This window comes from Hyla sarda, chromosome 6 (assembly GCF_029499605.1).
Source record: "Hyla sarda isolate aHylSar1 chromosome 6, aHylSar1.hap1, whole genome shotgun sequence".
In the NCBI taxonomy this organism is placed as follows: domain Eukaryota; kingdom Metazoa; phylum Chordata; class Amphibia; order Anura; family Hylidae; genus Hyla; species Hyla sarda.
In genome coordinates, this window is record NC_079194.1 from 18,257,229 (window position 1) to 18,271,332 (window position 14,104).

Sequence of the window (14,104 nt, forward strand, 5' to 3'; positions counted from 1 at the left end):
CCCCACCCCCGATCTGCTATTAGTCATTGCTTGGTCCTCGTCAGTTTCCCTGTTCTGCCCGGCCTACTGTGGGTGGGCAAAACGGGTGTTAATCCCACCCCTGATTTGCTATTGGTCATCGTTTGTGAACGACCAACAGCAGGGAAAGGTTGCACCCCTGCCACCTCACTCCTATCCTTTCGGGGGAATGTGGGTGTGTTGGACAACCCTGATCCCCCTTATTTTCCGGGTCACCGGAGACCTGTATGACCTGGAATCGCCGCAAATCTCTGGTGTGAATTCACTGGGCATTTGCACAGGGTGCCTGCTGATAGGTAAGTACAAGGGAGCTTGGATGTACGCGTACGTCCGTGGTCCTTAAGGGGTTAAGGACTCAGCGTTTTTCAGTTTTTGCATTTTTGGTTTTTCCACCTTACCTTTTAAAAATCATAACCCTTCCAATTTTCCACGTAAAAATCCATATGATGGCTTATTTTTTGCTCAACCAATTCTACTTTGTAATGACATCAGTCATTTTACTCAAAAATCTACGGCAAAACCAAAAACAAAAATCATTGTGTGACAAAATTGAAAAAAAAAACATGCCATTTTGTAAATTTTGGTGGCTTCCGTTTCTACGCAATAATTTTTTTTTTTTTAATTACACCTTCTCTTTATTCTGTTGGTCCATATGATTAAAATGATACCCTACTTATGCAGGTTTCATTTTGTCTTCTTGAAAAAATCCTAACTGCATGCATGAAAATTTATACGTGTAACGACAGGTGGTGTGGATCCACTATACCTGTTGTGGACGATGGTGTGAGCCGTACCAGGGAGCGTAGTCTAAGGAGCCACTGGTTTTCACCAGAACCCACCACAAAAAGGTATGGACTTACCCCTGGCACGACTCGTCCATAAAGGCTGCTGAGGAGATGCGTGGCACAGAAGGAATGAGACAGAGTCGTAGTGAGGGACTGGCAGGAAGTCAGAACTGGTTGCACTGTAGTAAGGTCAGGTCACGTAGCAAGAGGTCAGAGGACAGGCAGCACAGGAGCAAGGTCAGGATATGTAGCAATGGGGTCAGATACACGGCACCAGATTCCAGCACCAGAATCTCAGCACCAGATTCCAATCTAAGATGTTCTCGGCAGGTTCCCAGGACCTCTCCTCGGGACCAAAACCATTCCAATCCACTATAAAGTACTGTTTCCCCCTGATGGTCTTGGTTTCAAGAATCTCCCTAACCTCAAAAACATCGGCAGTGCCGGACACGGGAGTAGGAGAGACTTCACCCTGGGAGAAACGGTTGAGGACCAATAGCTTGAGGAGAGAGACGTGGTAGGTATTTTGAATATGTAAGGAAGGAGGCAGGCAGAGCTTATAGGAGACCGGATTGATTTGACGTAAGATCCTAAAAGGACTGAGGAACTGAGGACCAAGTTTGTAGCTGGGGATCTTCAGTCAAACGTATTTGGCAGACAGCCAAACTTTATCTCCAGGAGAGAAGATTGGAGGTGGTCTTCGTCTGCGTGAGACTTCATAAGGGTAAAGGCGTGTACCAAGGACTGTCAAGTCTACTGCAAAATAGTCATGAAATCTTGCATCTGGTCATCCACAGCAGGTACCCCAGAAGAAGCGGGTAGAGGAAGAGGAGGGCGAGGATGGCGGTCATAGACAATGAAGAATGGAGATCTTTTAGTAGCCTAAGAGTCCCGGTGATTATAAGAAAACTCAACCCACGGCAGCAAATTGGCCCAATTGTCCTGACGTGCGGAGACAAAGTGACGGAGGTAATCACCCAGAATTTGATTCACTCTCTCTACCTGCCCATTGGTCTGCGGGTGATAAGCAGAAGAAAAGTCCAACTTGACTTTGAGATGTGAACAGAGCGCCCGCCAGAATTTGGAGACAAATTGTACCCCTTGGTCAGAGACAATGTGTAACGGTAAACCATGTAAACGAAGAATTGATCCGGCAGTTGAGGAGCAGAGGGAAGTCCAGGCAAAGGAACAAAATGGGACATTTTGGAGAAACGATCTGTGACAGCCCAGATGACTGTGTTGTTAGAGGAGGATGGTAGATCAGTGATGAAGTCCATGGCGATGTGTGTCCAAGGGCACCCTGGAATGGGCAAAGGTTGAAGAAGGCCTGCAGGCTTAAGACTTGGAGTCTTGTCTCTGGCACAAGTAGTGTAGGAACGCACAAAATCAGAAACATTGTGTTCCAAGTTCGGCCACCATTAATGAGAGAGATGAGCTGAATAGACTTTCGAATTCCGGGGTGCCCGGCCAATAGAGAAGAATGTCCCCAATTCAATACCTTAATTCTAAGGTGGGATGGTACAAAAGACTTCCCAGGTGGAACTTGCTGTAGGTCAAGAGGTGCAACAGAGACTATGTGTGTCACGAAACGGCAGGACAGGTAGTGGATCCTCTAGACCAGAGAGGCGATGGTGTGGGTCGTACTGAGGAATCGGTTCTAAGCAGTTACGGTTTTCACCAGAGCCCGCCGCAAAGCGGGATGGACATGCTGCGGCGGTAACTGCCCGGTCGTGTCCCCCAATAACAACTCGACCTCTCAGGCAGCTGATATGGCGTAGTACATAGGGAGCAGGCAAAAGCGTAATCAGACGTAGCAGAGGTCAGGGCTGGCGGCAAGGGTTCAGAGGCGAGTAGACGGTAGCAACAGGTACGGCAACAGGCAAGGCAATACTAGCAACAGGGAACGCTTTCTCAGAGGCACAAGGGCACAAAGATCCGGCAAGGGCAGGAAGGGGCAGGGTACTTTCATATTTGGCCCTTAATTACCATTTGGACCAGGCACCAATCATTGGTGCGCTGGCCCTTTAAACTTAACATAGCTCGCGCGCGCCCCAGACTCGTGGCCGGTGTACACAGGAGTGGGGAGAGGTAAGTAAGACTGGGATACGGATCGCGTGCGGGGACGAGCCGCGACGCGACCCGCATCCCCGCCTGAGACCACAGGGACACTGCGCCCCCGGTCAGGGTGAAGAACCGGGGCGCGCATGGCTGCAGCAGGAGGCGAGCGCTCCGGTCCAGAGGCAGAGACCGGAGCGCTCGTCATGACAATGTGCCTAGGGTAGGAGTCCAGACCCACCACATCAGAAGCCCTGGAGAGAGCATCGGCCTTGATATTCTTATCCGCGGGCCAAAAATGGATTAGGATATTGAATCTGGAGAAGAAAAGAGACCAACTGGCCTGCCAGGGATTCAGATGCTGAGCAGACTGAAGGTACAAAAGGTTCTCATGATCTGTGTAGATACAGACTGGATGAGTAGAGCCTTTGAATAGGTGACGCCATTCTTCCAAGGTGAGCTTAATGGCCAATCTCCAATGGAATAATTCCTCTCGGTAGGCGAAAAAGTCTTGAAAAAATAACACAAGTCACGGTTTTACCCCTGGTGGTCTTTTGGGTCAGAATAGCTCCAGCTCCTACCGAAGAGGCATCTACTTCAAGGAAGAAGGGTTTTTCTGGGTCAGGTCTTTATAAAACTGGAGAAGAGCAAAAAACGTTGATTTCAATCGGGAGAAGGCTTCTTCAGCCTCAGGAGGCCAGGATTTGGGGTTACTGTTCTTCTCAGTAAGAGTCACTATCGGAGCAACCAAGGAGGAAAAGTTTGGAATAAACTGTTGATAATAATTGGCAAACCCCAGAAAGCGTTGTATAGCCCGCAGGCCAGTAGGTCGAGGCCAGTTAAGAACCGAAGGCAACTTAAGAGGGTCCATCTGGAGGCCTTGATTGGAGACTATGTATACAAGAAAGCGAAGACTTGCCTTTCTCAAGTTTTGCATAGAGACGATTGTCCCATAGGCATCTTAGGACCTACCGCACATGTGTACGATGTAGCTCCAAGTTGGGTGAGAAAATCAGGATATCATCCAGATAGACTGCAACACGTGTGTAGAGAAGATCACAGAAGATGTCATTGATGGATTCTTGGAAAACAGCCGGGGCGTTACAGAGACCAAATGGCATCACAAGGTACTTGAAGTGCCCATCACGGGTACTAAAAGCTGTCTTCCATTTGTCTCTTTCCCATATTCTGATGAGGTTGTACACTCCTCGCAGATTCAGCTTAGAGAAGATCTTGGCACCCTGCAGGCGATCAAACAGTTCTGAAATCAAAGGTAAGGGATATCGATTCTTGACAGTGATTTTATTAAGTCCCCGGTAATCAATACAAGGGCGGAGAGAGCCATCCTTCTTTTCCACAAAAAAGAATCCAGCACCAGCAGGGGAGGGGGATTTCCAGATGAAGCCCTTCTGGAGATTCTCCTTGATGTATTGAGCCATAGCTTGCTTTTCGGGAACAGACAAGGGGTAGATTCTTCCCCAAGGAGGCAAAGTCCCAGGCAGAAGGTCAATTGGGCAATCATAAGGATGGTGTGGAGGAATACTTTCAGCCTGCTTTTCGCAGAACACATCTGTAAAGTCCTGATAAGGAAGAGGCAGGCCCGGCAGGGAAGGAGGTAGAGAGACCCTCTTGGGTTACAGAGTCGCCAGACAGTGGTTCTGGCAGTAGGATCCCCAGCGGGTGATTTCACCAGTTTACCAGTCTAGAGCCGGCACGTGACATTGTAGCCAATAGTGTTGAGCGGCATAAGCCATATTCGAATTCGCGAATATTCGCGAATATATGGACGAATATTCGTCATATATTCGCGAATATTCGCGTTTTATTTTCGTATATGCAAATATTCGCATGTGCGAAAAATTTACATATACGAAAGTTTACTAGACTAAAATTCGCATATGCGAAAATTAGCATATGCAAATATTCGCATATGCGAAAATTCGCACACCAGTCTCACACAGTAGTATTAGAGCCTTCTTTACACTACACAAGCTGAAAGCAGAGAGGGATGATCACTGTTATGTGTACTGTGTAAAAAAAAAAAAAACGAATATTCGTAATTACGAATATATAGTGCTATATTCGCGAATATTCGTGAATTCGCGAATATGCGATATTCGCGAATAAAATTCATATTGCGAATATTCGCGAGCAACACTAGTAGCCAAGGGAGACCGAGAAGAAGTTCTGAAGTACAATGACAAAGCACATAGAACTCAATCTTCTCCTTGTGCAATACTCCCACTTGCAATAAAAGAGGTTCAGTGCGGAATTGCACCGCATAGTTTAGGCATTCTCCGTTGATAGAAGAAATGTACAATGGCTGAACGAACCGTGTGACCGGGACACTGTATTCGTGGACCAGGGAGGCGTTGATAAAGTTTCCAGCAGAACCCGAGTCCAGAAAGGCTGAGGCAAAGAACAAAGCACTGGTAGAGGTATAGTCTTGAACTGGTGTGGTCAATCGAGGAGAGGTGGAATTCACACCTAGGGACGCCTCTCCCAAGTTTTCTAAGTGTGTGCGTTTCCCGGACGTGGTGGTCGCAAAGGCCAATCTTTGAGGAAATGCTCCGGACTGGCATAGTAGAGACACAAATTTTCATTTCATCTGTCCTGCTGGGTTAGACGGGCACGAACAACCTGCATAGCTTCCTCGGCTGAGGGCAAGGAGGGTGGTTGAGGTGGCCTACATGAAAAAATGTGTTGCCACCTATTCACACTGGGTAAGTCATATGCGTTTTCGAGTGAGAACTCCTAACTCACAAAATATATACAATTCCATACAAGAGAAAACGCAACACAGTTCATTCAGATTTTGGTAATGCTTCTTTAGTAATAACTTAGTATCAAAAAATGACAATAGAAAATATGTCAAAAAGTTAAATAATCACCCAGGTGCACCAATCGGACCCGCTAGACACTAGGAAAAGCTTCAGGATTCATTCATCCCATTGTGGGTTCCTTTCGGCTCATACTCCTTCCTCTCACGAAGGGGAACAGGTGAAGCTTGCGCCGACACTTTCACAACGTTTCGGAGGCTCCTCAAGCTTCACCTGTTCCCCTTTGTGAGAGGAAGGAGTATGAGCCGAAAGGACCCACAGTGGGATGAATGAATCCTGAAGCTTTTCCTAGTGTCTAGCGCGTCCGATAGTTTTGTGCACCTGGGTGATTATTTAACTTTTTGACTAGGGATCGACCGATATCGTTTTTTTTAGGGCCGATACCGATAATCTGTCACCTTTCGGGCCGATACCCGATAACTTATACCGATATTTCTGTATAAATTATCGGCTATTTCAACCCCCCAGCGGGGCAGAATCCGTTGCAGATCAATGATTTAAAGCGGGTGCTTTAAATCAATGAACTACAGCGGCTTTTGCGGTGCCAGACATCACCGCCGCCACCCACTTCTCTCCCCCTGCCTGATGAAGCCGCCCAGGTGCGGTGAAATGCGTTGCATTGTGGGAAACCCCAATAAACCTGCTTTTTTTACCTTACGCTTCTGGTCCTGGTCAGCGCTGTACAAGCCCTCTATTCCTTGGAAGTCTCTTTTCTCTCTGCATAGCGGGATGGACTTGCTGCGGCAGGCGGCTCCCAGGTCGCTACCCATGGCACGACTTGTCCACAAAGGCTGCTGAGGAGATGCGTGGCACAGAAGGAATGAGACGGAGTTATAGTGAGGGACTGGCAGGATATCAGGACTGGCGGGTAATGTAGCAAGAAGTCAGAGGGCAGGCGGCACAGAAGCAAGGTCAGGATACGTAGCAATGGGGTCAGATACATGGCAAGGCAAGACACAAACAGAACGCTTTCTCTTAGGCTGTAATGGCACAAAGATTCGGCAGGGTTCAAAAGGAAGTGCAGGGTTAAATAAGGTCAGGACCAGGCAAGCACCAATGGTGCACTGGCCCTTTAAATCACAGAAAGCCGGCACGCGCGCCCTAGGAGGAGGGGACGCACGCCCCAGCGGCCAGGGACAGTGGAGGGGACAGAGATGCGGGGAGGTGAGTGACGGTCAGATGTTGCCATGCGGGCATGTCCCGCGATGCGATCCGCAGAAGAACCAGCACGGGAGGATGGGGCAGGAGTGCGCTTGCAGCCTGTACGTCTGGCTGCAGTGCTACTCGTAACAATACGTTTAAAAATGTCCTCTTCTGACCACTATAACTTTTTTTTTCTGCATATGGGGCAGTATGAGGGCTCATTTTTTGCGCCATGATCTTTCGTTTTTATCAGTACCAATTTTGTTTTGATTGGACTTCTTGATCACTTTTTATAAATTTTTATGGTATAAAAAGTGACCAAAAATATGCTATTTTAGACTTTGGAATTTTTTTACGTGTACGCCATTGACTATATATTTTTATAGTTCGGACATTTACGCATGCGGCAATACCACATATGTTTATTTTTATTTACATAGTTTTTTTGGGGGGAAATGGGGGTGGTTCAGACTTTTATTAGGGAAGGGGATAAATCACATTTATTAACTCTTTATTTTTTATTTTTTTGCAATGTTATAGCTCCCATAGGGGACTATAACATTGCACACACTGATTTCCTACACTGATCACTGCCATGCAATAGCATGGCATTGATCAGTGTTATCGCCGCTCGACTGCTCCTGCCTGAATCTCAGACATGGAGCAGTCATTTGGCGATCGGACGCGCAGGAGCCAGGTATGGATCCTCCTTGTGTCAGTACAGCTGATCGGGATGCCGCGGTTTCACCACGGTGGTACCGATAAGCCCAGCTGAGCTGGCGGGAAGGTTTCACTTTCACTTCAGACACGGCGATCGGTGATGTCCGGTATTAGCCGCGGGTCCCGGCCGTTGATGGCTGCCGGGACTAAACCGATATGACCCGCGTTATATTGTGGGAGCCTACGCAGGACGTAAATATATGTCCTGTGTCGTTAAGGGGTTGTAAAAAATTCAGAGTTTAAAAAAGCTCTGTATCCTACCTTTCTTCTTGCTCACATAGTGGAATCTCCCAGCAGGAGAGAGTGGGTGTTTGCCAGCAGGCATGACATCACTCAAGCCTGCTGGCGGAACACTTCCAACCTCACATGGTTGCAATTCTGTGATAAATAGAAGACCTCAGGCTCTGTGAAGCTTTCAGTGAGGCTCTTTGCAGCTTTGGGTGAGGCTCTTTGCAGCTTTCGGTGAGGCTCTTTGCAGCTTTCAGTGAGGCTCTTTGCAGCTTTCGGTAAGGGTTTTTTCAGCTTTCGGTGAGGCTTCTTGCAGCTTTTGGTGAGGCTCTTTGCAGCTTTTAGTCTGTACAGCTATCAGTGAGGCTCTTTGCAGCTTTCAATGAGGTTCTTTGCAGCTTTTAGTGAGACTCTTTGCAGCTTTTAATGAGGCTCTGTGCAGCTATCAATCAAGCTCAGTGCAGAGAAACACTTCCTGAGTTTGGTCTCCTGCCATGCCGGGAGGAGACCAAACTCACTGTTTCTAATTCTGGCAGGGAACAGAACAGAGCCCCCTAGCGGCCATTTTTCTTTTACATTTTAAACATATTTATGTTGATCATTTTAAAAGCTAGTGAATTGGAAAGTGTCTGTTAATTACACAAGGATCACTATATTAAAAGTTTTATTTGGTACTCTTTAATGCATAAATTGACACACGTCAGCTTTTCAAAAAATGCTTTGGCCCTAAAGGGGTACTCCGCTGTATACATCTTAGCCCCTATACAAAGGTTAGGGGATAAGATGTTCGATCGCGGGGGTCCCGCCGCTGGGGACCCCACTATCTCTGCTCCGGCACCCCTGTCATTCAGTGCATGGAGCGAACTCTGTTCAGTACCCAATGACTGGTGATGCCGGCCGCCACTCCCCCTCCATTCACGACTATAGGAGGGGGTGTAACAGGTATGTACTAGCCATCACGCCCCCTCCCATAGACATCAATGGAGGGGGCGTGGTGTCATGATCGTGGAAACTGCAAGCTTCCATGTTCCGAATTCCACCGCTGCTGGCCTGGAGAGGGGATAAGATGTTTTCAACGGAATGCCCCTTTAAGGTCAAAATGGTCAGCATCCTTAACTCCTTGGGGACGGAGGGCGTACCTATATACCCTCAGCCCGGTCCTTGTGGCATCATAGTGGGTTGGGCCTGCCTCTAACAATTACCGGAACCCGGGGCTAATAGCGTGCGGCATTGATCATGGTGCCGTGTGCTATTAACCCTTCAGACGCGGTGTTCAAAGTTGAACTCCGCATCTAAAGTGAAAGTAAAGCAGTGCCGGTTAGCTCAGGGTGCTGTTCTGGATCGCCGAGGTAATATTGTGGCATCCGGAACAGCTGTAAAGACAGCAGGAGGGTCGCTACCTTCCTCCATGCTGTCCGATCACCGAATGACTGCTCAGTGCCTGAGATCCAGGCATGAGCAGTCAAGCGATAAAATCATTGATCAATGGTTTCCTATGAGAAACCATTGATCAATGTAAAAGATCAGTGTGTGCAGTGTTATAGCCCCCTATGGGAGCTATAACACTGCAAAAAAAAAGTGAAAAAAAAGTGAATAAAGATCATTTAACCCCTTCCCTAATAAAAGTTTGAATCACCACCCTTTTCCCAATAAAAAAAACTGTGAAAATAAAAATAAACATGTGGTATCGACGTGTGCAGAAATGTCCAAATTATAAAAACATATTGTTAATTAAACCGCACGGTCAATGGCGTACGCGCAAAAAAAATAACAAAGTCCAAAATAGTGCATTTTTGGTAACTTTTTATATAATAAAAAAATGAATAAAAAGCGATCAAAAAGACCGATCAATACATAGATGGTACCGATAAAAACTTCAGATCATGGCGCAAAAAATGAGCTCTCATACCGCCCCGTACGCAGAAAAATAAAAAAGTTATAGGGGTCAGAAGATGACAATTTTAAATATAAATTTTAAATTTTCCTTCATGTAGTTATGATTTTTTCCACAAGTACGACAAAATCAAACCTATATATGTAGGGTATCATTTTAATCGTATGGACCTACAGAATAAAGAGAAGGTGTCATTTTTACCGAAAAATGTACTGCGTAGAAACGGAAGCCCCCAAAAGTTACAAAATGGCACATAAAGGTACGTATGGACAATAGCGTTCATAAGCAGTGGACATATAATGCACCTATATACCATGGTACATACAATGGCTCATCATGATAGAAAAACATATAGTAGAACTAAGTACCATAGTACAAACAACATTCAAACATATATAGTGGCATTAATCATTATGGTAAATGATGCTAGTTGTAAATTAAATGGCCACATAAAATATACAAAAGAACATCAGAAAACTAATTGATTAGCATATACTCCCATAGAGCAAATAGTAACAGTAACTTATAAAATACCAGGAAACAAATTAACACACATCGATGATCTGGATTAGTAGTATATTTATAGGATTAAGGTGGGGGGGCTAAAACACGTACCATGATCGGATATAAACGTGAAAAGACATGTATTATACACAAGTCCTTAATCAGGACTTGTGACTAGAATCCAACCCATAAAAGGATAGCATAAAGGCAGCACAAAAACCTTTAAACAAACTTGTTTCACCTGTTAAAATTGTACTGTCAATAAACACATCAAATGGTGATTGGGGTACAAATGTGTGCAACTTTTGTAACACAGTTTTCCTTCTGTTTTATAAAAAATGTTATTAAAAAAAGAAAACTCCTCATTTGAACCCATCTTTGTACTTCCCCTTGCTGGATCCACTTTTAGCTGTATCAATAGTGCATATGCATTTATTTTCAAATCAACTGGTGCCAGAAAGTTAAACAGATTTGTAAATGACTTCTATTTAAAAATCTTAATCCTTCCAGTACTTATCAGCTGCTGTATGCTACCCAGAAAGTTAGTTTCTTTTTGTATTTCCTTTCTGTCTGACCACAGTGCTCTCTGCTGAAACCTCTGTCCATGTCAGGAACTGTCCAGAGTAGGAGCAAATCCCCATAGCAAACCTATCCTGCTCTGGACAGTTCCTGACATGGACAGAGGTGTCAGCAGATAGCAATGTGGTCAGACAGAAAGGAAATTCAAAAAGAAAAGAACTTCCTCTGGAACATACAGCAGCTGATAAGTACTGGAAGGGTTAATATTTTTAAATAGAAGTAATTTACAAATCTGTCTAACTTTCTGACACCAGTTGATTTAAAAAAAAAATGTTTTCCAGGGGAGTACCCCTTTAGTGCATGTGCACTATTGATACAGCTAAAAGTGGATCCAGCAAGAGGAAGTACAAAGTCGGGTTCTGTGTATGAAACCACCCCAACACTTAATGGGAATCTATTAAGTTTCTGAGGCCTCACGCACTGGCCCTGGGACAGGTTAGAATTCTCCTGTACTCTCTATGATGCCACATAGAGCAGCAAATTAACTTCACAGGAAAGATTGTCAGCTCATATGGGCAAGGAGCATGGCTTAACTCATAGGTGCAATCAACAGTAAATGAATGTTGGCAAATCCATATTAAAAAAAGCCATATAAAGCCTCTTCAGACAAATAAAACATCAAACAGATGCAGGAAAGACAAGAGGTCTCACATGTTTTGGATGCCTTGATCCTTGGTCATCTGCTATTGGTTGAGAATATTAACTTTTTTTTTGATGCGGCCGTTACTAGTTTTACATTCACAGTGAGCGTTTACAGTCACTGCGAGCAATTACTGTCACAACAAGTAATTACAGTCACAGCGAACCGTTACAGCCCTCCCCCACCCAGACAGTGATGATTGACAGTATGAGTGCAGAGAGAATTCCTGCACTTGGACTGTCAATTGATCCTAATTAGAAGGAGAGCGCGCGAAGAGTGTGACTGTAACCGCTCGCTCATAATTGTAAAATCAGTTAGGCTACATTCACACTACCATTATGACACGGAAGTGTGACGGCCGTGAGGTGAGCCGGGGAGAATAGTGGGAGAAAAAATACTGCTTGCGTGGTCTATTTCATCCGATATTCACATGAAAATACAATAGCGCCTGACAGCCCCCATAACAGTAGATGGGAGCCGTCGGGACCCGTTGTTGCATGTTTCTCCCCGTCACGAGAATGGCCATTAAAGTCACACGAAAAAAAAAAAAGAGAGACTTTAACGGACGTTTTTGATGGGGAGCAACTACAGTGTGAAAGGGGCCTTATGGGCGAAAACAAATTAAGTAAATTTTCTGCTTTCTACGTCATCACAGAGGGCTCAGGAAAACAGTGTTGGAGTGCTGTACTTGAAACATGTCAGGTTCTGTGGTGGTGTGTAAGGCCTCAAGGACCTGATGGATTGCCTTCAAGAGTCCTCCGGAGACCCTATCTTCTTTGTTCTATGTTGTTGCAGGAGATGTACCTATGGAAAATTAGCTTTAATCACCTGTATTGGATGAATTTTTTTAATAAATAATCCATGATGTTTCCCAGCTTTATAATCTTCTATGTACATATTGTTCAAGGCGTGAGCAACAGCATAAACTGCAAGGTAAACACTGTATGTGGTCCGAAAGTTGTCAACATCATACACCATGTTGGAAAGAGATGTTAGTGAATGGTTTTTATTGCACCAATATTTGGTACTGAATTTTTTATCAGCTGGTACACAATTATAATATGAAAGCCATATACTGCGTAAAATCTTATTTGGGTAATCTACAGGGTTGGCTTTTTCAAGCACTTCCTTAAGGCCAATAATGTTGCCTTTTTGAAGAACAAAGAAAAAAATTCGATTAAAAAAAAATATATTATTTGAAATACAATAAGTATAGATTAGGCTTTTTGTAAAGATTATGATTTTTGAGTATTGAGATAGCAGATTTGATATAAAACCACATGACATCAATGAAATATTAAGAATAATAACTTTTGATGTTGACTTTTTAATAAGATTGTAGTCTATTTCAGGTATATTTTCAGACATAGTAAACATAAATGCCACACAAATTCCATTTTTTAAACTTTCCTCCTTAAGATTTTCACTGGATTTCAGCAGTTCATCTTCATTATTAGTAAGTATTCCAATCCATGTCCAACCAAAGTATTTTAGTAACTTTACTATAGCTTTGTTCACAGCATTTGGCCCATATGCAGTGCGGTACAAGAATGGAAAATCCATTTTGCTGTTAAAATGTTCGCCATAATTTATCTGACAAGCAAATAAAAAATGATTAATTAATTAAAATGATCTGGTGATCTAAGTCCAGTTCAGTAGAAGTATAGCCTTAAAACATAATTACATTACATCTCATAAATAGTCTCATAATATTTCCTGTTTGTTATGTGTCGTCAACGTATCCTGCAGCACTGAACATAGATTATACTAACTTGTACCAGGAAAGACTGAGACTTCTTTTTAAGCGATCCCTGGCATTATTGAATTAAAATTCTGAAAATGCGATTACACCCTCAAATACTGTTATTTCTAATATTTAAAAAAAAAAGCATTCCATGTATATATATATATATATATATATATATATTACAGTTAAAACTGGATTTCCCTAGTCTGCCGTTAACCAACCCATAGTGTGCCTCCAGCTGCTGATACCCCATGCCTGGCCTGCTCGCATCGGCAATCCACCGCTGCTCTGAACAGTCACAAAGGGACCTGCACGTCGCCGAGTGCACTCGCAGTGTATTCAGACATCGCAGAGCAGCTGCAATGTCTGAGTACACTACGCATGCATGCAGCAACTTGCCAGCCCCTGTGTGGCTGCTTGGAGCAGCGTATTGTTGCTGCGAGCAGGCCAGGGGGAGGGGCGACAGCTGGAGGCACACTGTGGGCCAGGTCACCGGTGGATCTGCAGCATGAAATACGCTGCAGATCCGTTGCGTGTGACCCTTCCTGAAAACCAAGTTTTTACTGAAAACCTTTGTTCAAACTAGAATGACACTGCCAATAAAAAAACGAATGTTGTATCCTATATATTACACAAATATTGTCGTATCCTCAACATATGCTACGCCATAGAAATGTTTTTAATTTATAATTAACACATTCAATTGCTTTTAACTGATTAGTTTTACTCAAACAGGTTTCCTTAATTAAAACTAGTTTTAAAACAAATTCAACTGTACATACAGTGGGGAATAAACGTATTTAGTCAGCCACCAATTGTGCAAGTTCTCTCCCTTAAAAAGATGAGAGAGGCCTGTAATTTTATTTAAAGACAAGACGCTCATATTATGCTTAAACTTCTTTTACTTTTAAACTCAGCAGCAAAAGAAAGTGTAGTAATACATGAAGAGTC

General features: G+C 44.2%; 1 protein-coding gene across 1 annotated transcript in view; it reads right to left on the reverse strand.

Moving 5' to 3' along the window:
* Nucleotides 1–3,826: 3,826 nt before the first annotated feature.
* LOC130277407 (uncharacterized) overlaps nucleotides 3,827–14,104 on the reverse strand; it is a 119,057-nt gene continuing 108,779 nt past the window's right edge. Inside the window, exons 5-7 of the mRNA XM_056528078.1 lie at nucleotides 12,718–12,999; nucleotides 5,034–5,433; nucleotides 3,827–4,119 (exon numbers count right to left, since the gene is read on the reverse strand). Of these exons, the coding sequence (XP_056384053.1) occupies nucleotides 3,827–4,119; nucleotides 5,034–5,433; nucleotides 12,718–12,999 (975 nt within the window). The remainder of the gene's footprint in view (nucleotides 4,120–5,033; nucleotides 5,434–12,717; nucleotides 13,000–14,104) is intronic.